The sequence below is a fragment of the Anastrepha ludens genome, chromosome 6 (genome assembly GCF_028408465.1).
Source record: "Anastrepha ludens isolate Willacy chromosome 6, idAnaLude1.1, whole genome shotgun sequence".
In the NCBI taxonomy this organism is placed as follows: domain Eukaryota; kingdom Metazoa; phylum Arthropoda; class Insecta; order Diptera; family Tephritidae; genus Anastrepha; species Anastrepha ludens.
The window spans coordinates 35,996,887-36,020,959 of record NC_071502.1 but is presented as its reverse complement, the minus strand read 5'-3'; the positions used below and the strand labels follow the sequence as shown (position 1 = coordinate 36,020,959).

General features: G+C 36.5%; 1 protein-coding gene across 1 annotated transcript; it reads right to left on the bottom strand.

Moving 5' to 3' along the window:
- Positions 1-207: 207 nt before the first annotated feature.
- LOC128866691 (beta-galactoside alpha-2,6-sialyltransferase 1) lies at positions 208-14,716 on the bottom strand. The gene is made up of 7 exons (XM_054107597.1): positions 14,116-14,716; positions 6,938-7,319; positions 3,801-4,337; positions 3,435-3,532; positions 3,000-3,279; positions 2,846-2,943; positions 208-471 (listed from the first exon to the last, which is right to left on the bottom strand). The coding sequence occupies exons 2-7, from the start codon at positions 7,245-7,247 to the stop codon at positions 307-309; spliced, it is 1,488 nt and encodes a 495-aa protein (XP_053963572.1). The 5' UTR covers positions 7,248-7,319; positions 14,116-14,716; the 3' UTR covers positions 208-306.
- Between the last annotated feature and the right edge of the window lie 9,357 nt (positions 14,717-24,073).

Here is a 24,073-nt window from a genome sequence, read left to right as displayed (position 1 = left end):
TTGCAAATAAGTTAGCAATCATCTCGCTAAGTAAGTAATAATCTTGCGTTGTATGATTATCTACTTAGCGTTTTCGATTCGCAAAATACTTACTTCATGAATTGCATATGATTACGTTGCCAAAAGCTTTAATCCTTATGGACTTAACTTATAAAAATGTTATATATTACATATTTTAATTTTTTATTTAAATTATTTGCGCTATTAAATCATTATTACATTTAAGGTATTCTTACAATAGTAAGCTACACCTTCAAAGAGAAATAATTATTATTGTGGTTTTGCAACTGCTGCTTATCAATACGATCAATATCCAAAAAAGTTAAATCCGCAAAGTAACTTGTCTGGGCGCCGTATTCGTAAAATTCCATGCTGAAAGACGGACATGTCATCTGCTAGGTTCATATCTAGCGCCATTAGTTTTTCAGCAGCCAAGGGGTGCCAAGCACCGAAAGTGCATGCGGAGTTCATCTTCATGGAAGAAATATACAACATTTATAGAAATAATTTAATTGACATTTTGCGTAAGGAGAATTAAATGTTTTATTAGCGATTATATATAATTAACTAATATATAAATATTTGGTTGATAAATTATAATAATAATAATAAATAATATTAAAATCAACAATATTATACTCGTATTTATGTAAAGTAAAGGTTTGGCAGTCTTTGCAATAGAAGAAAATACTCAACATCAAAAAAACCTTCAAACATGCACTGTTTTTTTTCCCTTGTTCACTCCACTTGGGAGCATAGGGCCTCGACAAGACTCAATCTTGCCTTGGTTTCGTTAATCTATGTTTGCTTTCTGACAGGGTAGGTGATTAGCCTGTCGCTACACTATCTGCACTTTATTGTACTCAAATTGAATGAACTACAAAACTGCATACCTACAATTCTCCGAATTTTATTAAATTTTTGGGGAATTTCGTACAAAATTCTCAACTTTGACTTATTTTGGTTTAGTTTTTGGTTATAAAATTAATCACATTTTTCTATTGTAAAAAACAAAAATGCGAAACAAATGTAACCTGAAAATATTTCGAATATTGTAAAAAGATAAAGATAATTATTTGAGCACAAGTGTACCTTAATAGATGGTGAAACGATCACAATTCTTTGTTATTTTAATAATACAAAATAAAGCGTGACATGTGCACCAGGATTTTTGGAATTATATAAATTTCTGGCGGTAAATAAACAGACATGCAGTAATGTTGAAAATTATTTGTATGCATAGGTTAGGTTAGGTCAGCCTGGTTGGCAATAAGCCACGCCTAGACCTTTTGGTCCCTAGCGATACCAGATGGTGACCGACCTTTATGAATACTGAAAGTAGACATCATGTAGGATGTCAGTGCTTTTGGGAGATCCGCTTTTGAGACGTTCTCCAGACCATCAAACAATGGGGCTCCCAGGCATTTTAAACGCATTTCTAATAATGCTGGACAGACGTACAGAAGGTGTTCTAAAGTTTCCTCAACATTCTCTCTGCATTTCCTGCATTTTTCCGTGTTAGCAATCCCTTTCTTGTACGCATGTGCAGCCAATAGATTATGACCTGTTAGCATACCTATGATACTCGTAGTTATGCAGTCCTTTCGCGATAGCGTAAGTACGAATTGAGTCAGTTTCTTGTCGTTAGTTCTACACATAACTTTTGCTGTTTTGCATGTGGTCAGATTAGTACACCTAGTTTCCCCTAGTTTTTTCATGTAGTCGTCCATTTCGTTGTATATAGTATTTAGCGGTTTTGGTATGTCGTTTTCTTGTTCAAATGGTAGTCTAACAGCACTTTTTGCTATCTCATTTACTATTTCGTTCCCCATAATGCCTTTGTGACCAGGTACCCAATAGATATGCAGCCCACTGTTTGCGGCTAGCCTTTCTATGGCGTCCCTGCTCCGTTGAACATTTTTGGACTTTATACAATATGACCTTATTGCTTTTATTGTTGTTTGACTGTCCGCGTATATATATTATAATATTAATTGTTGAGTTCTTTCTTGCTCTTGTATAGGCTAGCTCCGCGGCTTTCCCCACAGCAAAAACTTGCACCTGGAAAATACTGCTGTGGTCTGGCAGCTTGATAGGCTGTCTTATCCTTAGTTTTGAGCAGTAAATACCCGCTCCCACTCCATCTGAAATTTTAGAGCCATCTGTATAGATGTGAAAAGTTCTATGGCCAGGCCTTTGTGCTCTCCCTCCACTTCAATTGTAGTACGAAACGTTCTTTCCCAAAAAAGTAGGGAGTCATGTAGTCTGTGCAATCTGAGCTCCACTTTCCTATTGAGCTGTGTCCGAAGGTTCTACAGGTGAATACTCCCGCAGCCACTAATCTCCTCGCGGATTTCGCCAGGTTTTCCGCCATAAGATCAATAGGTGGCATGCTGAGTATCATTTCCAGCGCAGCCGTTGGAGGGATTTTCGTCGCTCCTGTTATGCACAGAGCAGCGAGTCGCTGAATCCTTCCCAGTTGCATTAAGTATGCCAGTTTTCTTGTCGCAGTCCACCAAACTAGGGCCCCATACAGCAGTATCGGTCTAACTACTGCCGTGTGGCACCAATGCATCAGAGAGGGTGATAGACCCCAAGTAACGCCCAGCATTCTTTTACATGCGTACAACGTATTACTGACCTTTTTCATCCTTTTCTCAACATTGTGCTTCCAAAGTAATTTTCATTTATATGCATATTGCTCTTTAATTTTTGCTTCGAAAATCAGTTGTGACTATTCAAAAATTTATTTATTTTGGGGAAAAATGCATTTTTTTTACAAATTTTTTTTTTCTGAGAAAATATTTTCGGTTAACCTGAAGTTAAAATTAATGGGTTTTCTTACCTCCTTACTATAGTAGTGGCATCGACCGTTTAGGCGCGTTGAGGGAATGTACTCGATAAAATCTATATAAGGACAATACGGCAGCAATAAGGCGAGACCTGAAAAACAATACTGCGCATAATTTAGATTTTCTATATTACTACTTGTGCATTACCAATGAAACCTGAACTTGGTGGATTTTTGCGAATGGGACGTTTCCCGACAAATGTTTGTAAACTTTGCCATAGACGCCAGACAGAATGCGGATCGATGAGGAATGCCCGTGATTTCGGGTAGTTGCGCCGATATATGCCATAGTTGGTGAACAAGTCGTAATCTGCTGAAGTCGTCCATTCTTTCAGCGAGGTATTATACTTTCCCGGATCCCACGCGGCAATTGTGACATTTTGGAAGATCGGTGCGTGAGTGAAATTGAACTGCGGCTTGGTAACGACCTGTAATGTGGTTGGTGTCTGTTTACTACAGTTTACAAATGGCAACACAACATTTTGATGGAATGGAATTCGTAAACGAGTACACATATTTACATATACATACATACATACATACCTATTCTCGGTTAACTGTTAAACAATTTTATACAAATTACCTGAGAGTTTAAGACTCGAATTGTTGTTTTACTGCCAACATCCACTTCATATCCCAACGTGGGCGCGTGATTAAATCGCATCACAACGTCATGTGCGTCTTAAGGAAAAAAAAATATTGCATAATGTTAAATATACCGAAATTCTATATTTAAAGGCAATAGCAATAGAAATGGGTTAATTTCAAAGCAACTTATATTTTCTTTACTCTTTTTACAAAACCTTTAAAAATTGGTTAAATTTGTGCAATTTAATTAGTTTGCTGCTGAACTGTTGTAAGAAAGTCATTGTATTCATTCTGGTGGAGAGCGTACTACGAATACAGCGCGTCGTGGTTTAGTAAAAAAATTTAATGTTTACTGAATTACCGATGAATTTTCCCATCTTTGAACCGGAAAGTGAACCCGCACTTGATACAATTGCGCATGCCTTAATATCCTTTATTTTGCGGAATAATTTTTGCTTAGGGAAGAGTTTTCCAATTTCCAATTTGTGAAACGGAGGATCCTTGCGACGTAATATCCTTACGCCGGCGTCCATAACCAAGCAAGGCGATGGATAGTACTGCTCTTCGAAGCTGTTGGCAAATACAGGCTTAAAGTGAACATTGTAGAAATTGGATTCGTTTGTTGAGTCGGTTAATGATTTTTCAAAAATGTGAATTATATGTTGACGGAAATTCGCAGTTTTATTCTGGCAATTCTCTAAAAGCATATCGTGACAGACGAATAGTTTTGGATTGAAGGTAAGTTTTGTATTTTTCGATAACTTTAGACGGGGATGTGGTGAAAGTTTTGTAGAGTTTACTGCTGGTTTCTCCCGACTTTCCACGACGAACTTCTCATTAGGATTCCAGCGCACATGGAATACGCTGCGACGTTTGCGTTGATGACAATAATGGCAACCTAAATTTGGAAGTAAATGTACGGATATTTAATATATTATATTATGTCTGTCAGAAATGTGCAAGTGTGTGTGTGCTCATATGTACGTATGTATGTATCTTATCTACAGTGCATTTTATATTCACAGTTTGAAAACTGACACTTTTTGTTTTTAGAGAATATTTTTTTAAATTGTTTATATTATTTCGAAGCTACTTTTAATATATTGTAATTACACATAATAAATACAATAAATAAGTAATTTTGAATAGTTCCTGTCTAAATAAATATTAAAATAATAATAACAGCTAAAAAAGTGCTAATCTTGGTCTGGACCGAACCTTACATACCCGGGCATAATTTGGGTTGGCTGTTAATTTTAGAAATCAAACAAACTCAAAGATTATGAGAGTTACCCCTTATAATATCGGAGGGAAGGAAATTTAGTCTTAACATATAAAAAGTGGGCGTGGTTTTAGTCCAATGTAACACGCACAACCATCCACCAGTTCCACTATCTGTGGAACACTTGCAAGACGCATCGAAAACAGATTATTTGGTTCTTAAAATAGATCTGAACAGAGACCATAAAATGCGAATACCTGACGGAAAGGATTGGCAGACCAGAGTCATAGCAGACGATAATGGTCACCATATTTACACTGGCGGCGCAAAGATGGACAATGGTACGGGGCGGCAGTCTACTCGTAACAATTATCCTTAAACTGCTCCAATAGACTCCCAGATCGGTATAGCGTCTTCCAAGCTGAGATATACGCTATAGACAAAGCAGCTAAAATGTGAAGACTAATGGACTGACCTCCGGAAAACCTTGCCTTTTTACAGATAGTTAAGCAGCGATCACTGACCTCAGCGCACATCAATTCAAGATGAGTTAAATAATGCAGGAGGTCGCTTTCGCTTATCCAACAACACAAAACCACACATTGTTTGGACCCCGGCCACTCTGGAGTGGAGGGAAATGAAAGAGCAGATGAGTGTGCAATAAAAGGTTCTGAGTTTGATTTTCAGCGAGCGGTAGAGGACATAATTACTCTTCTAAACGAACTGTACACTGCGATTGACTTGAGCGTTATCGTGGAAACCAATAGAAGGTCAGCTCTGACTGCTAACTGCAGGGTCTCCAAAGCGCTCTGGCCAAAACTGAATCTTAGGTTAGGTTTGGCAGCCGCATCGCACATAGAGACAGCGATGTCACTTAGTCCACGAAATGGGACTGCATTTCATTCAAAACTGAATCTAACAAATACAAAATTTCTGCGTGGATTTAACAGAACAACTATCGGCGTCCTCACAGGTGTTATAATGGGTCACTGCACTATGGGCACCCTATCCAGTAGAATGGGTGCACCTCAGAATGACTTCTGAAGGAGTTGAGGAGTTAATGAAGAAATTGAGCTGGTACAAAACCTCCTCTGCGAATCTCCTGCACTTCAACGAATCTGTGCCAAATATCTTGGTGATTATTTTTTTGAAGACTAGGGAAAATTTGCAAATTTGGTTCAAGTAACTTAGTTAGGGGATGGAAATTGCAGGGATCCCAATGGGCCTTAGGGCTACCGAGTGCCTTTGTTTAGACAAGCAACCTAGCTAACCCAAACTAACCTAACCTAACCTAGCCTGATGTCGATAATATTTACATATGTCGGATTTAAATGAGGTGTGGGCAATACGTTTGGCGCAGAAGCGTGGACGATGACAACATCCACCAGCGACGCTTGGAGTGTTTGAAAGAAAGATTCTGCGTAAGATTTTTGGACCTTTGCACGTTGGCAACGGCGAATATCGCAGGCGATGGAACGATGAGCTGTATGAGCTTTAGGACGACATAGACATAGCGCAGCGAATAAAGATCCAGCAGCTACGTTGGCTAGGTCATGTCGCCCGAATGGATACATACGCTTCGTTTCTAAAAGTGTTCGATACGATACCAGCAGAGGAAGAGGAAGACCTCCTCTGCGTTGGAAAGATTAGGTGGAGAAGGACTTGGCTTCACTTGGTGTGTCCAACTGGCGCCGGTACCAGAAAGAAGCGACTTGCGCGCTTTGTTAAACTCGGCCTCGCGCCAATTAAGAAGAAGAAGTGAAGTGGGCAATACGCGTACCAAATTCTTCAAAATTTTACTTGTGTCGCATTTCTCGTTTTGGATTCATATTTATAACGGTATAACCAAGTGGATTTCTTTTTTGAAAATTTACGCTTTATGGGAGATAGTCGTTGTGATTGTGCGATTTCGAAGAGTAATTTGTGCATCAAGTTTCATATAAAAACCAACGGATTTTTTTAACAACTTCAAACTTCCACTTTATTATATTAAAATTTGATAAGTTGTAAAACAGGGTAAAAAAAAGTTTTCAAAAAATTCGAATTTGGAATCGTGATGAAAAGTTGTGAAGTTTTTCTAATTTTTATATAAAGCTTGAAATTTGGATTTATATGGCTTTTGTTAGACAATGAGATATTTTTTATAAAAAAGAAATTAAGAGATTTAAAAAATCGAAAATTGTCAAAACCGATAAAAATGTTGTTGTGCTGTAATTTGTCCGCGCGATGTTGAGCGTTACAAAAAGAAAAAAAAAACAGTGTACAGTACGACTCACTTTCAGCTGCCGTGTGTTGCCTCGCTAGTGATGCAGTGCTTTTCCACGACAGTGGCGGCTTTTTCAAATGTTGCTTATTACATTTTACACAGCTTTTTTGGACTTTGTGGTTAGTGCTTTCGTCTTGCTGGAAAGTTCTTTGTGAAATTTGCTTAGCTTCAGCGGATGAGCTTGCAAAAGTGGCGGCAAATGGCAAGATGGGCATGCGGGCAAGTTGATTGGTTTGAGCGCGAATTCGTTGCAATTCAAAAGGTATCAAATACGTTACAATCGCGGTTATTATTACTGCTAGAACTTGTGAAGCGTTCATGATGATTGGGACTATTTTTAATATTTCATCACATACTATTTTTTATGCTACTCGTAGTTTATATGTTTAATTCTGAAAATTTTTTAATATTATAGATTTTGTATACTCGTACAAAATATTATTTATTATAATTATTACACAGTGAAATTACGAAATTTGGACTTTTTCTCTCACACATGAGAAAATCGATATATGCGCGATACTAAAGTTTAATAGTAGAAAGTTTGTGTTTTAGTTTTTCATCATCACGCCATGATTGTTTCTTTAAAAAATCTCAAAGCTACAGTTAGGACCCGTATCAAACAAATTACAATATTATATTTCTATAAATTATATGACGCAAGCAAATAGCTATCAAATGAAAAAATAATGCCAAGGAAATTAGATTTTTTTTTAAACAATCATTGCTAAAAAATGCGAACAAGGTTTTTTTCTTAATTTTCGTTCTTCAATATTTAGCTCTTTTTAACTAATGGCTGTACATACATACATCTTTATATTGGTTAACTACAGTCAACCATTAGTCAAATCAAACATTAATCTATCAATTAAAGGTATTTTTCGCAATTTTTTGGAATAAGTCCCATGAAAATCTTTAAGGATATTGAAGGACGTAATAAAACATTTTTTACAATTTTTGGCAATGACTATTGTGAAAAACTATATATTTTGGAACTCATTTGATATTCTTTGAACTTTATACCGTTATTTCCATGCCATATTTTTTTTTAACTAGCATAATATTTTAGTACTGGGTTCTAATTCAAACTTTAAGGTACTTTAAAAAAAAACCTTACGTGATGGTAGAAAACTAAAAAAGCAATAAGAGTATCGCGCACATCAATCTTCTCATGTATGCGAAGTACTGTTGCGCGGAGCTATTGATGGTATGCATGAATTTTTCCTTAAAAATATATTATAAGAGCTTATTTACTAGACAGTTCATATACTAAACATTTTTTGCTAACGATATCAGATTAGATATCTATGTACATAAAAATAGTCTGTTCCTGGTAGATTTCGTACTCTATTTACATGAAATTATAAAAAAGGTCTATTAGAGCATAGCAAAAATTATTTCCAGTCCCTCAAACTCGAAAAGAAGCTATCTTTAATTAGGCTATGAAGATAAATACGGCTCGTGTTGAAAGTAAAAAGGATCTAAAAACCAAAAAAAAATTAAATGTTATTGTAATTGTAAACAAAATTTCTGATGCGAAAAAAACAATGTTTTTTGAGTTAATGTTTTATTATTCTTTTTTTTAATTTCTGGTTTATTTTCTTGAAATTTAAAAAAAAAATAAGTTTAAAAAATAAATTTTTCTGACATGAAAATCTCCAAGAACAAGTTTTTACTAATTTTGTTAGTAAATATCTTTTCTAGCATATTTCTTCTAGCATTTCAAATACTACAATATTTTCCAAAGGCAAAAGTCCTAATGAGAGTCACGAATGATAGAACGAAAGGTTTTCCACTATCAGGTGTTATTTTAAATAGCCCGCCATTTCGGTAGATGTCACTTTTGAAGCTGATATATTTGACAAGTAGAAACTAATAAAAATGGTACGTTGCATGCTTAAAGAACGCATTGAAATTATTAAAATTCACTATAAAAATGGTGAAAATTTAGCAGAGACAGTTCGTAAAACTCAAACACGTTTGGGTTATCGTGAAGCACCTTGTCGGACCGCAGTACAGAAATTGGTGAAAAAATTCGAGCTGTTGGGACGAGTTAGTGATCTGAAGAATGAAACCCGTGCACGTCGCTCAAGAACAGCCGAGAATATTGCTGTTGTAGCCGAAAGTGTTGAAGAAAACCCAGGTTTGTCCATTCCTCGTGGTTCTTTGGATTTAGGCATTCCACAAACATCATTACACCGTATTTTGCATAAATATTTGGGTCTTAAGGCTTATAAAGTCCAGTTAACACAAGAATTCAAGCCGGCCGATCATCAACAACGTCGTGTCTTTGCTGATTGGGTCGTTGAAAGGCATGAAAATGATCCGGTATTCCATCGAAAAATCATCTTGAATGATGAGACCCATTTCCACCTCGGTGGTTTCGTCAACAAGCAAAATTGTCGGATCTGGGGCTCAGAAAATCCAAGAGTTATTATTGAAAAGTCTCTCTATTCTCAACGTGTGACTGTTTGGTGTGGTTTGTGGTCCGACGGAGTCATTGGACCTTACCTTTTCGAAAATGAAGCTGGAGCAACAGTTACGCTGAATGGATTGCGCAATCGAGAGATGATTAACGATTTGGCCGTAATTGGATGGTATTGATCTGGACATCGTTTATTTTCAGCAGAACGGCGCTACGTGCCACACAAGCAACGAAACTATAGATCTTTTAGCAAAATAACACCTCTTATTCGAAAACCCTTTACAAGATTGCACAGATTGATGTGGAAAAATTAGCGTAACCTAGCTAAGACGAAATTACTGAAGCGATGTGTGCCAGAACTTGTAAACATTCCTGAAAAGTTAGGTTAATGTAAACAGAAAAAGTTATTTGTAAACCAAAATTGAGAATTACGTCAGTTCACTAGCTGAGTTATTAAGAGCTCTGAATAGCGGCCTGCAGTAAACCTTCTGCACAATTCTAAATTCGTAAAATTCAGTTTCAAATTTCTTCACGGCAGAGAATTATACAACTCTCATAATCCAAATCTTCTCTTGGGTGATCTTGAATATCGTAATTATTTAGATATAATTTAGAAATTAATTCTAGCCAGAAAAATAATTATCTATATTAATAAATATTTATCTCCCTTTTTAATTTATAATCTTGTAACATTTTCTCATTCATTGCCTTCAAAATTATTAGTGTGCCGAAGGCCACAGTTGTAGGGATTTAGCTGTTAAGCACAATAATTATTTTCTACAATAATAATTTTACTTCTGAGTAAATAAATAAAAAAATATATTATTAAATATTTTTAAAATATTTTTAGATATTTTTCAAAATTTTTTTTTTATTTATTATTAGTTATTTATCTATATTTATCTATAAATAACTATAGAACTAGCACTATTGATAAGTTTTAAAAATGTTTGTCTGACATTTTGATTTCAACCTCCTTACCAAAGAAAAAAAAAACAACAAACGAAAAAAAAGTTTTAAAAATTCGTTTTTCATTTAATTTTATTGACTTTTTTAAGAAAATATAGTTAATTTTCCTGCAAAATCCATATAAATCCAAGTTTCACAACTTGTTAAAGTTAAAAAAAAATGATCAAACAATTTACATAAAAAATTCACACTTTTTAATCAGAACTAAAAAAAATCAAGTACGCAGTTTTATAGTCCATTGAATTTCGATACAATAAACAGCCAGATTCAAGTGGCTCAAAATTGGTGTTGATTTTTAACAATTTTTTTCACTGATGTGTGTGTTTTCTTCCATATAAAAAATTTCGAGGTTAGATGTAGAATATGCGCAAGACAATGGAGCACAACAAACTGATCAGCAAGCAGTTTCTGCTAGGGTGCTACCGCAGGTTTCACCCTTGCAGACACCTGCTTGAGCCAGAGCCGTCTCCTAGGCACGCCAGGAGACACCTTTTAAACTATGCCGACGAGATCAAGGACAAAACTGACAGAAATCTACTGGACCAGACAGTGTTTAGACAGTCAATAAACGACATTCACCGGGAGACCGTCACCACCTTCTTAAGCTCGCATCCTGTGAATGCCGTAATCGGAGTCCAACCACCACCTATAGCAGATGAAGATCTCCAGCTTCCACGTGAGACACGTGTAACACTGGCACAATTACGTTCTGGATACTGTAGCAGGTTAAACTCCTACTTATCCAGAATTGACCCCGACATACCAAACATATGTCCGGCATGTGAAGGTACCCCGCACAACACTAACCACCTTTTCACATGCCCTTTAAAACCTACTCATCTAACGCCCCTCTCCCTCTGGACCCAACCCGTCGTAACAGTATGTTTACCTTTAGATGAGCCAGACGAAGACGACCGGTGATATATCCCACACTGACGGGGCTTCTATTACTGTTAAAGCAACAACAAACAATTGGTTACAACAAAATTCTATGGGCTATAAAACTGCATACCCGAAGTTTTTCTAAAACCTCTGATTTTTTTTCCTTGTTCACTCTTCTCGGGCGCATAGGACCTCGACAAGACTTGACTTGCGTCGGTTACGTTAATCTATTTGATTTGATGCTGATTAAAAGTGTGAAACTTTGATGACATTTGCTGAAATCTATTTAGATTAACAAAGTATTTGAGACTTGGATGTATTTGGTTTGAGTTGGAAAATGAACCAGATTATTAAAATTATTAAAATTAAATAAAAAACAAATAAATTGCCAAAACATGACAATGAGTGATACTAGAAAAAAATTGTGTTGAGGCTTGCACTTCGACCTCATGGGCCGGGCCCTCTATTCATCACAGTACCTCAACAAGACTCAGTTCCCCTAGTAAACTCAATATCGAGATGGCCCGGATTGAAATAAAGATGGGTTGCTTCTGGCTGTAATTGGCCGAGTGCTAGTGCTATAGTAATTTAAATCAGTGTATATATGTATGTATAAATATATACGAGCATATTACAATATATTTGGCGTTTATACCCTTTGTTGGTTGTTTGGCCGAGCTTGATGTTGTTTCACAAAAAGAGGTACTTGAAGAAGATTAATTTTTATACCACCCTCGAATGGCAAATGGTTTTATATGAGAAGATTTTTCTAATGTGAAATATGACAGATGTAGGTACTTATATGAAATTTTACTACAAGGTGGCGCAAAAGTAGTCACTCTATCGGAAGATTTATAATTTTTGCAAACGGCAACAACTGCAGTATACAAACAGATGAGTGATGTAGCACGTAAAGGTGAAAATAAAGACCTTTTATCACCCAAAATATATATTTTTTTATTTAGTAAAAGTTATTCAAGGCGGCCGCCGTAGCCGAATGGTTTGGTGCGCGACTACCATTCGGAATTCACAGAGAGAACGTAAGTTCGAATATCGGTGAAAACACAAAAATTAAGAAAAAGATTTGTCTAATAGCGGTCGCCCCTCGGCAGGCAATGGCAAACCTCCGAGTGTATTTCTGCCATGAAAAAGCTCCTCACAAAAATATCTGCCGTTCGGAGTCGGCTTGAAACTGTAGGTCCCTCCATTTGTGGAACAACATCAAGACGCACACCACAAATACGAGCAGGAGCTCGGCCAAACACCCAAAAAGGATGTACGCGCCAATTATATGTATATATATATATATATTCAAAAACTAAGTTGGATGATTAATTTTGCGACACCTTGTATAATACGAGGGCGGGTCAATAAGTCCGTGACTTTTTGTATTTCTGACCTCTTTACTGAAAAAGAAATACTGCTCCTGTCAACAGGTATCTGTCAGTTGAATCCTGTGAAAATTTGAACATGCTGTGTTTGTGTTTTACAGCTACCTTTATCAGAGTCGACCACAAACGCAATAGTGTAACAACTTCACAGGAAGGTTTGACGATGTTTAATCGCAATATGGAGGAGTTTTTGCGCCGTTTTGTAACCGTGGACGAAACATGGATCCATCACCACACACCAGAGACCAAACAACAGTCGAAACAGTGGGTTTCTAAGGGTGAATCGGCTTAATAAGCACACGAAATTCAGTTTTTTCCATTTTCTCCTCAAATTACTGGGTAGTCTGATAAAGGTAGCTGTAAAACACAAACTAACTGACGCAGCACGTTCAAATTTTTTCAGGAGTCAACTGACAGATGCCTGTTGACAGGAGCAGTATTTTTTTTTTCAGTAAAGAGGTCAGAAATACAAAGCGTCACGGACTTATTTTCCAGATTTACATATAAATCAGCGGTGACGCAATATTGGGAACAACATCAAGTCGCACACCACAAAGAAGCTCTGTTGAGGGGACAGATACCTGTAAAATTTGGAAAAAAAATTTTTTTTTCTTAAAATTTTAATAGAATCCTTTAAGAATATTCCAAAAAAATTTTAGAACGTAAATTTAAGTATTTCTTATATTATAGATGGCCAACCGTGATGACTCTATTTTTTGCGTTCGAGCGCTGGGAGAGGTATAGTTACGTTTTATTCAAACTTTAGACGCGTTTTTTTCAAAACTTTATTTTTCGAATTGGCGTACACAATAACTTGAAAAGTTATAGACCGATCTCCCTGAAATTTTGCACACATCTTTTTTATGATAATTCTTTTTATGTGAATTTACAATTCGAAAATTTTCGGAAAAAAAAAATTTTTTCGCAAGCAAAAATAGTAGGAAAATTCTCCCCAAAAATAATTTTTTTTTTTAAGTATTTTATTCCGATAATTTTTTAATTCATATAGAAATTATGATATTAATAAAAAAAAAAAAATTGGTTGTTTGTATTCAGGTCACTGACGCCGATGCAACAATGCCCGCCGATTGAGAAGCCCCGCTGCGACCTTCCTGGAAGAATTGGAACATCCGCCATTTTAATATAAATGATTAAAATACAAAAAAAAAATTTATTATCTTAAGTATAAATAAACTGTATGCCAATTTTGAAAAAAATATTTTGACTTCTTCATTTTAAATAATTTTAATGAAAATCAGGGAAAATATGGCCGTTTACAGTTATCTGTCCCCTTAAATACCTAAGAAAAGTTTTGGCGCCAATTATTTATTTATTTATTATTTATCATCCCTGTATGTGTTTGTATGCGCATTAAACTTATATTTATTTTTTATATATTGTATATTTTATTAATTTAAGTGATTTATTAATTTAACTCCTGGGATTAGTTCACTTAACAATAATCAATCACTATTATGAAAATTGCAAATATTGCAATATTTCGTGCATTTTTTTATTTACCAAAACTATATAAGCCATATAAAAATGTTTATTGATTTTTTCCTAAATTTTGAATAGACACTACTATTTCGATTATAATTATTTCACTTGGTGTTAAATTGCCACAATAGCTGAAGCTTATTTTGGCGTAGTTAAAGAGGCCGCGTGATGAGTTTCATGGGAGTGCAAATATTTCCTTGTATGCTTTCGCTTAAACTGATTCCCACAGCGGCGCTTTTATGCCTTTGTGCCGAGTTGCCGAGTTGCGCGCGATATGTTTACCAACGGACACAAAACAATTTTAACGCCGCACTTTATAAGCCTATACACATACATACATGAGTGCGGGAAACAAACATCTATTGTGCACAAACATGCGCGAGTGTATACTCATACCGACACATCGACCATAGTTCAAAATAATCACATATTCGTATCGTACAGGCGATTACCGAATGCGAATAATTATGAGTAAATTGCGTGCAAAACGTTTTTGAAGCGTGCGTCTGGCAGCTCCTTTCGGCCCTCCCTTGGCAATGCCACGTGCTATGCCATACCGTGTCACTATAATTTTCGGAACGAACACTACTTGAACTACAACAGCGACCAAAACACCTGTCCTCCACGGCAGTCGGCTTGTTTCTGAGCCGCTGTTCGTAGTAAAACTTTTACATGCGTGTCGGAGTATACAATTGCCGACGACAACGCTCCGATCGTTGGCGCTGGGTGGCATTATGCATGGGGTGGTATATGGTGCGTATATGAAGGCATGCAAACCAATTCCATCTTAACACGATTTTGGGGTAAAAAGCTCGTTTCGCCAATGTAAGAAACATTTACGCTACAGTTACTCCTCTTTCTCTTCGCTGTGCTTTTCCAGTTTTAACTTTAACATTGTGCCTATAAATTATTTGATGCTGGGCATATTCTGTATACGCAGTTACTCAATATTGCCATACTTAAGCTTTAGAGCATAACTAAAAGGAAGGGGCAAGTTACAGCAACCAACCCACAAACATTTATTTTGTTGGGGGCACTCAGCTGTTGCAAACGAAAGTGAACGTTTTCATTTGTATGGTCCTCTGATTTTAAGCCTCTGGCAAAAAGCAATGCATGTGTGTATGTAGATACATTTGTATGTATGTAAGCAAGCATAGCCATGTGCATGTATGCGCATTTATTTTCTATTTAAGTATGTAGATGAGCATATCCATACAAAAGTACGTGCATATTCACTGTGAGCAATCTATCGGCGAACGAAGGAAGAAAACTATTTTGCTCTCAGGCGGACCAAAGGATTACCAAAATATTTCACACTTGACTGAATTAGAAATTACGAATATGTGTCAATGCTTTAAATTTAAAGAAAAAGTATTCAAAAAAACGTTATGAATGCATGACTTATTATATTAGTTGACACCCCCAATAAACTACCAACAACATGCGCACGTACCCACAAACAATATTCCTCACGTGAAAGCTACAACTCAACCCGAGAAACTGGTCGGAAAAAATGTACTAAAGCTACGACAGCTTTCAATAAATTCAGAAAAATAAATTTGGAAAAATTAAAAAAAATTAATTTGTAAATATTCAGAAATAATTCAAGTGGTGAACAAAAAATTTGAATATGTGAATTGAAAAATTAAAAAACGTGGTTTTATTTAATAATTAAAAATCAAGTCAGAAATACAAGAATATCAAGAATTTAACTTGATACTGACTTATATTCAAACTGTTGAGATAAAATTTTTTTTTTAAAGAATTGAAGAATATAAAATTTTGTATCTTAAAAACCTGCGTCAAATTTTTTAGATTGGAATATTTTAGCTTTCTGATGTTGTCTACTCTTTAAAAATTGTTCAAAACAAATTAAAAACATTATAAAATGCAAGTTTTACTTTTAGATTCGACCTAAAAGCTCAAGAAAACATATTTAAGGGGGCAACACAATTATAATTAAAAAATTTAGGAAAATGCGTGGACTTTTATGGTGAAATCAAAAGGCGTTTGTTTTTCACAAACAAGGAAACAAATTTAAGAAAAAGTATGTCAAGGTATTATTTATGAAGAGTGGGTTCATCATAATCTAAAATCAAAAAGTTTCCTTCAAAGTTCCATAGGAGGGCTGCCATTTATATTTTGCGTCCAATTATGATTAGGTAATAATGAAAATGGATTTATTGCTTTTCAAAATATTCGCCGTGGAAGTCAATACATCTCTGCACTCGCTTGAACCAATTTTCAAACCATTTTTGCCACTCAGAATTGGGTACCTCCAAAGCGAACTGTTTAAAGGCTTCAACAGCGTCTTCAGACGGTGAAAAATGTTGACCTCGCCTTTTATTTTTGATGAAATCACTAGGTGTCAAATCAGGGCCGTAAATCTATCTTTTGAGTGCTCAAAAACTCTCTTGTGTGAGCCGATGCGTGAGAGTTCGCCTTGTCTTCGGCGGTTAGTTTTCCAAGAATCTCCGAAAATTTCTGGCAAAAAAATGGTTGAGCACCACTCAGATTTGATTATTTTAAGTTTCTCTAGTGGTGCAGTTGCAATATGACTAGACTTTCAGAAAACAGACAACCATTTGCTTTGAGGTACTTCTTCTGCAAACCACTTTTGTTGGATTAAGCTCGTATTAGAACGCCCATACAGTCGATGGCTGCCCTGTTTCTGGCTCATATGCATAGATCAGGGGGTTCATCACCTGCTACGATGTCATAGACGTGCTTTAAATCACTGCGGCTGAATTTCTTCAACATTTCTTTACACCAACCGAACAGAGTTGCGCGACTGTCAAAGTAGGCGGTATCCAAGGAAACCAAATTTTCTTGACGACCAAAGGTTTATGCAATAATGAATGTTTGTTGGTCGCACAAAAGCCCAAGGACGCCCCGATATGTCACATGACGATCTTGTATTATCAATTGACGCACAGCATCGATTGTGTCTGACAACCGGTTTTGGACGACCTTCACGAAATTCAGCCTGCAAGGATCGATGGCTACGTTGGAACTTGTTGCACAGTGACTAAATATGGTGCTTCAATGCCAAGAGTAAAAGTAAAATGATCAATGCATTGATCGAAAATTGTAATAAATCATAGGCGGAAAATTTTCACGAGTTAGTTCCATTTCCTTCTGGGTGAGATGAAATTTTCAATTCACTGAAAAAGAACAAATAAAGCTCGTAAGTGAAAACTTTGTATGTAAATTTATGTTAAACTCCTCGTATACTTATATAAGTAAGTTTTCCAAATGCAAAGAAGAGAGTCGCCACGGTTGACGATCTATAATAAAAAGAAATACTTAAATTTACGTTCTAAAATTTTTTGACATATTCTTAAAGGATTATATTAACTTTTTATGGAAAAACACTTTTTTTCAAATTTCATAGGTATCTGCCCCCTTAAAACATAGCCCTCCGAAAGGTAACTTTTAACGCCATTTAGTGTTGTTGATGTATTTTGCGACATCAAATGAGACTCGGGGATAAGTTGTGTCAGTTTTGATTATTTATAATTTATTATTTATTATTACTTTACTTTAATGCCCAAATTATTATAATATTATATCATTTCGAAATATGAACAGGCTGGGCGTACCTCAAAACTATATTCTAAGAGCCTACATTTCATTGCAAAGCAAAAAAAAGTAATATAAAAAAAGTTTTACTTGATATCGCTCCACCTTAATGTACATATTTACACCCAAAAATGAATAGCTGATGTTTAAGCATCTACACAATTGGCATTAGAATACCTCTGCAGCCCATATTTTTTAATTACGAAATTAGCCAGCAGAATTACGAAATTGCTAGAGCATTTTTTATCATTTTTGTAATAATATTTAGGGCTCGCTATCACCAAATGAAAAAAGTTTAAAAAGGTATTATTTTGAGGATTTTTATCACGTTTATATAACTAATTCAAGTATTTAAAAAAAAAAAAAAATAATTGGCGCGTACACTTCTGTTAGGTGTTTGGCCGAGCTCCTCCTCGTATTTGTGGTGTGCGTCTTGATGTTGTTCCACAAATGGAGGGACCTACAGTTTCAAGTCGATTCCGAACGGCAGATATTTTTATGAGGAGCTTTTTTTTCATGGCAGAAATACACTCGGAGATTTGCCATTGCCTGCCGATGGGCGACCGCTATTAGAAAAATGTTTTTATTAATTTTGCTTTCACCGAGATTTGAACCAACGACCTCTCTGTGAATTCCGAATGGTAATCACGCACCAACCCATTCGGCTACGGCGACCGCCGCAAATGTTTAGCTACTATGAATTTCGCATATTTTTATTTTGTCAAGTTCTTTGATGCATGGTAGCGGCCCCTTAAACTCAACCTAAAAAAATAAAAAAAATACGCGCTCATTATTTACGAGTAGGTGATAGAATCGGATGCCGAGCTCACGTGGTTACTTTTCGAAAGTTGAAAAATAGAAAACACCACATCTCTATTAGTGTTTAACGTTTACGTTCGTTGTATTTGAAAAAACTCTGACTAGAATCACATCCGAAAAAACCACGCTTATGTTCCTGGGTGTAAATCCAAAGAAGTCAGTCGACCCATAACGTTCATCTGTTGCTTTGATAGCAAGGACTACCTTTTGGGAAAGAATTAGAATGAGTTGCAATTTATTCTCACATTCATTAATTTTATGCTTTGTTCCTTTGGAATCCAGCCATTGGGTACGAAAAGCTGGATTCCACCCACTCATGGGCACGCTTGCTGGCCTTTTAATGATTTCAATATTTCGGTGTTTGTGTGCGTTAAATAAAGCTTATTTCCTCTTTATGTGATCTCTTTTCATGTCAGATTTAATTAATTTCCCTACCTTTTAAGCAAATTCTTCGCTGCACTTCGAGTATGTGCGAGTATATTTACATACATACATATAACAGTAAGTGCTCGCGCGCTTGTATAGTTGTATTGCGTATGTGTGGGTAAAAGGTAAATGGCCGGGCTTGTTTTCGCTGGTTGTACAGAACTAAAATTTCGCAACTAATAACCTGGCTTTCAAAGATAGTTCGAAGCAGCTTTAATCTTTTGACATATCGGCGGCCACAAATTCGTATAATAAATAAACTTTTATATGATCTTTGAAAATTTTATGAATGAATCCATTGAGTTGTTTAATTGATTATTTTTGTATGCGCATATCTTCATTTTCAAAGCAATTAGCTAAAACTAACATTTTATAAGGCTCTCATCATGCCCATCTTACCTATGGCACAGAAGCTTGGACGATGACAATATCCGATGAGACGGAAGATTTTTGGGCCTTTGCACGTTAGCGACGGCGAGTATCGTAGGCGATGAAACAACGAGCTGTATAAGCTTTACAACAACATATACATAGTGCAATGAATAAAGATCCACCGGCTGGTTTGACCGGGCTATGTCATCCGAATGGATACAAACGCAAACGGCTCTGAAAGTATTCGGTGCGGTTACTTTTCCTTCGCGATGATGCCACTTCTAATTCTAACCCATGGGGTTGAGTAACAGATAAAGTAAAATGATGCACTAAACATGTTTTTCCGGAGCGACTACGGGGTAAACTTTGGCTATATTGTGACTATGAATTGCGATGGAAACATCTGCGGTCCTATTATACGTCGCTACCTTACCAAAAACGCAGGCGCCTCCCTACATGGGCCGAGGAGGCAATAGGCCACAAAAGCAGACACCAATAGAGAGGATTTAGAGGACTTTTTACGCTGAATAGACCGTCAAGACATATCGTCTCATCTGTGTACGTACAACACGTTACTGAAATTTTCATATTTCGTGTTAAGACACACACAAAAACGTACTGTATTTCGCATGTTTGGTATTTGCTCACAAAATTGAATTCGATTGCGTGCAAAGGGTCAAAAATTAAAAGAATGATACTCCGCAAAAATATAGATAGACAGACACAATAAATATAGAAAAAATTAAGTTAACTAAAATTATTGAAAATAAATGAAAATTTTGTAAAAATTTTGTTATTGCAAGACTAATTATGAAAAATTGAGCGCGAAGCAAACGGAATTGCAGAATAGTCGGTATTATTTCACAGACTGTTGCACTTTCGCAAAGGAAATAAAAATAAAAAAAAACGTTTTTTAAATATGTAATTAACGGCCGTCGTCGCCGAATGGACTGGTGCGTGACAACCATTCCAGAGGCTATGGGTCGAATCTCCGTGCGTGAAACAGTAAAATGAGTGGCCGCCCCTCGGCAGGCAATGGCAAACCTCTGAGCGAAATTCTGCCATCAAAAAGCTCCTCATAAAAAATATCTCCCGTTCGGAGACGGCTTGAAACTGTAAGTCCCTCCATTTGTGGAACAACATCAAGACGCACACCACAAATAGGAGGAGGAGCGCGGCCAAACACCTGACAGAAGAGTACTCGCCAATTGTTTATTTAATGAATGGTTTATAAAATGCCTTTCCTTATTATTTTATATATCCCTTGCTATCACTTGAACCGAATTAGAAAAAGAAAATCGTTAAAGCAGTAGAACTTAAAAAACATTGTGAATTGAGAAGACATTACGATCCGTTTGTATTTGTATGCCACCATCCCATGCAGATAATACGATTCACGTATCAATTTTTTTTCGTACGATTGTCGATACGTTCACGGATGTGACGATTCGAATCCAGGTTGGTGGAGGATCAAAACTGTGTGCTCAGTTTGCAGAGGTTGCGAAGAAACGGATCTCCATTACTGTTCGGGAATAAGATAAAAGGCTAGCCATTCAAATGCACCACTGAAGCGAGGTGAAATTAGTCTTGGAGAATGTCTTCTTGTTGGTTTGCTATATATTTTCTGAACTTCCTTGTTGTTGTCGTTGTTGTTGTAGCAGCATAAACATTCCCCGTGCGTATGCGAGGAATGCCGCTGAAGTGGCAATCCTTGGCCGGATATAATTCCGGGTCGTTCCGGTTACGTAAAACCGACTGTCGTGGGAACGAGAACAGAACTTTGTCTTATAAAGTGCTGTTGTTGTATCAGCATAAACATGCCCCATTCATTTATGAATAATCCTGCTGAAGTGACAGTCCTTGGTCGGATGTAAATCCGAATGATTCCGGTAACGTAGAACCGACTGTCGTGGGAACGAAGTGCTGTCTAATACCTGGCTCACTTCAAAGGTATTGCCAGCCTATATGCCGTCGAAGCCTATCAGTGTTGGATCTACTTAATAAATAAAACTCATGGGTCTGTAAATAGAAATGAGCAAAATTAGAACCTGCTGACAAAAGCGATTCTTTCTTTTACCTACTTACAATTACAATGAGAGTGACCTTAATAACAAACGTACAAGGGATAAGAGTTGCAGAAATCCGTGAAATACTAATTGTAAACGAATTTTTTTCTTCCAAAAGGAAGATCTGATCTGAAGATTGGTTTACATCGGTTTCTATAAAACTGCCAATATACTTTCGTTATGAAGCTCCGACTTTTCCATTGAGAGAACCTCTATAGTAAAGCCTTTCAACAAAATACGGACTCGAAGATGCGGTGAGTTACGTTTCTTATAGTTAAATGATTTTCGGATGAAAGAGCGTCACATACATACATACTGGTATTGAAGATGCAAGATAGAAACCATGGCTTAATTTTTTTATTTCAATGTACCCTTGATTAGGGCTGGCAAATTTCAGATAAATTTTGGAATATATTTCGAGTATTCCCTCAACAACTTTGTTTATGCATGAAAGTAAAGGGGCTAATAAAATATATTGGGCTAAAATAGTTTTCCCGTGGCATAGATGCAGTACTGCTAATAAGCGTGGCACTAGTAATTCTGTCCCAAACATACAAAAAGTTCAATATTGGGCGGAACACCTCAATGTCTTAGTGACTCACTGGCTCTGCCCAAGTTAAGAGTGCCAAAAATCCTCATAAAATCCACAAACTCCGCTAAGGCATTTTGCCGACTATTCTTTCTTGAAGTGAGTCGCCCTGTAAAAGAGCCCTATAAAGAGCTTTCCAGGTTTCAGCTGGATTTCAACGAGGTTTCTAAACTCTTCAGCCGAAATGGTGGTACACTTATACAAGTAGATCGGAAGTATTTTGGTGTAACAGAGGCGTTCTTTGCTCGCAAGGAAAGAGCTCGACGGCCTCTTTTCTGAGGAATTTTACTGTGTGTTGGGCTTTTTAAGACTACGAGCTGGGCAACAGGAACAAAGGTCAAAGATTTCTGAAATTCACTAAGGCTAGCACTTTTCATTTCGCCACAGAAATGCATCCATGTTTCGATATCTGTCCTTTGATTTGTTTTGTTTTTTTGTTTGCGCTACCTGTGTTATTGCATAGGAGGTGCAAGCAGTTGATGAGCCGGAGTTTTTGGCTCGACTAAAGCATTTCCGCAACTTCTTCCGAAGTTTCACCAGTTAGTTGTTTAGCTGTTAGTTCCTTCTTTAAGAGGAAGCACATATAGTTAGCGGTCTGTCATCACAGGCCCACTCACGGCCTATGATTTTCCGGGTTTTTAATTGTTTTTAATGATTCCCGAGTACAGCGCAATGTCAAAGAGCTTCTTAATGGGCGTTGAGCTAACGGAGCAGGGGATTTTGATCTTTTAGCACAGTGAACTTTTGGGAGCTTCATTCCAGTAATTACACTAGCCGCGGAAACCGCAAGTAATGCGTTTCTGGTGATACCTGATTTTTCAAAACAACAACAAAATTCTCTCATAGTTTAAAAAAAAAGGTTTACAACAAAACACAAAATACAAACACTTTTTAATGAAAGCAAACTAAATACAATCACGTGACCTTAAGCTTCCTAAATACACTCTTGATTAAGATCATTTACGAGTATTTTCCATTTGTTTTTGTCTCAAATTTCTTTTCAGAGCCCTGAAACAAAAAAGTATGTTTTTGCCAATAATTTAATTATATTTTAAGAATAGTGATTGATAAAACACACCCTTCTCTCGAAGGTAGTTATAAATTATAACCTACTTTATCTGGACAATTGATCATTGATTCACTTGATTAAGACCGCACAGAAAAATGATAAGATGAAAAGACATTTTGGTTATAAACTGCTATTTTTTTATTTATTAATCTCTTTTCGGGAAAAACCCGAGTCATTCCGGTAACGTATAACCGATTGCAATGGGAATGAAATTTTCGGACAGCGACGGGTTACCTCTTGATGACCTCTCTTCAACAACTTCACAACGAGGCACAGATGCTCCCGGTAAAGGAGCACAGTAAACTACTCAGCAAACAGTTTCTGCTTGCGTGCTACAGCAGGTTTCACCCTCGCAGACACCTGCTATAAGTTTCCTGGGCCTACCTTTAGATGAGTTAGACGAAGACGACCGGTGATATACTCTACACTGACAGGGCTTGGTTTTGCTGCTACAACAACAACAATATTGCTTCAAAAATTCGATTTAGAATAGAGTCATAAAGTGACCATATCCTCCTCCCACACAGTGCCACTTTTTGTGTGTGCCCCACAAAAATGTGTATATCTGTATAACGACTTAAGAAAACTCGTCCAAACTTGGTGGATATATTGCTCCCTAATTCGTCTATATTCGAGATCAGTAGTAAATATTATTGAGATCACATAAAAACCAAGTCCACTATTTATACGTTATGATTAAAATTTCGCTCGTCTTAGTGACCTTTTAAATTTTAGTAAAATGTGCGCTGTTCATTTCTGATTAGTTCTAAATATGACGTGATGTCCAAAGTTTGATTGTTTTCGAGAGATTTGATTTTAAGGATTTAATCACGAATTTCTCCACTTTTTTTGATGTTGGTTCAAGGGCCCGATTATTTTCCTCTTAAAGTTAAAATTTGGACCAAAGTGTCATATTTACGATTTTTTACTAAGTGTTTCCCATTTTGCGTCATTAAAACAACGGGTAAGCTGAAAATAAAATATAGCAGAGCTGCAGAGTGCTGTGACCCAAAACGTTTATTTTATCCCAGAATATGCCCTTACCTCAATGTGCTC

Coding starts and splice junctions, on each gene's coding strand:
- LOC128866691 (XM_054107597.1), bottom strand. CDS start 7,247: ATGAACGCTTCACAAGTTCTAGCAGTAATAATAACCGCGATTGTAACG. Junction 4,338..6,937: donor GCAACACACGGCAGCTGAAA/GTGAGTCGTACT, acceptor TTCCAAATTTAG/GTTGCCATTATTGTCATCAA. Junction 2,944..2,999: donor ACCAAGTTCAGGTTTCATTG/GTAATGCACAAG, acceptor ATTGTTTTTCAG/GTCTCGCCTTATTGCTGCCG.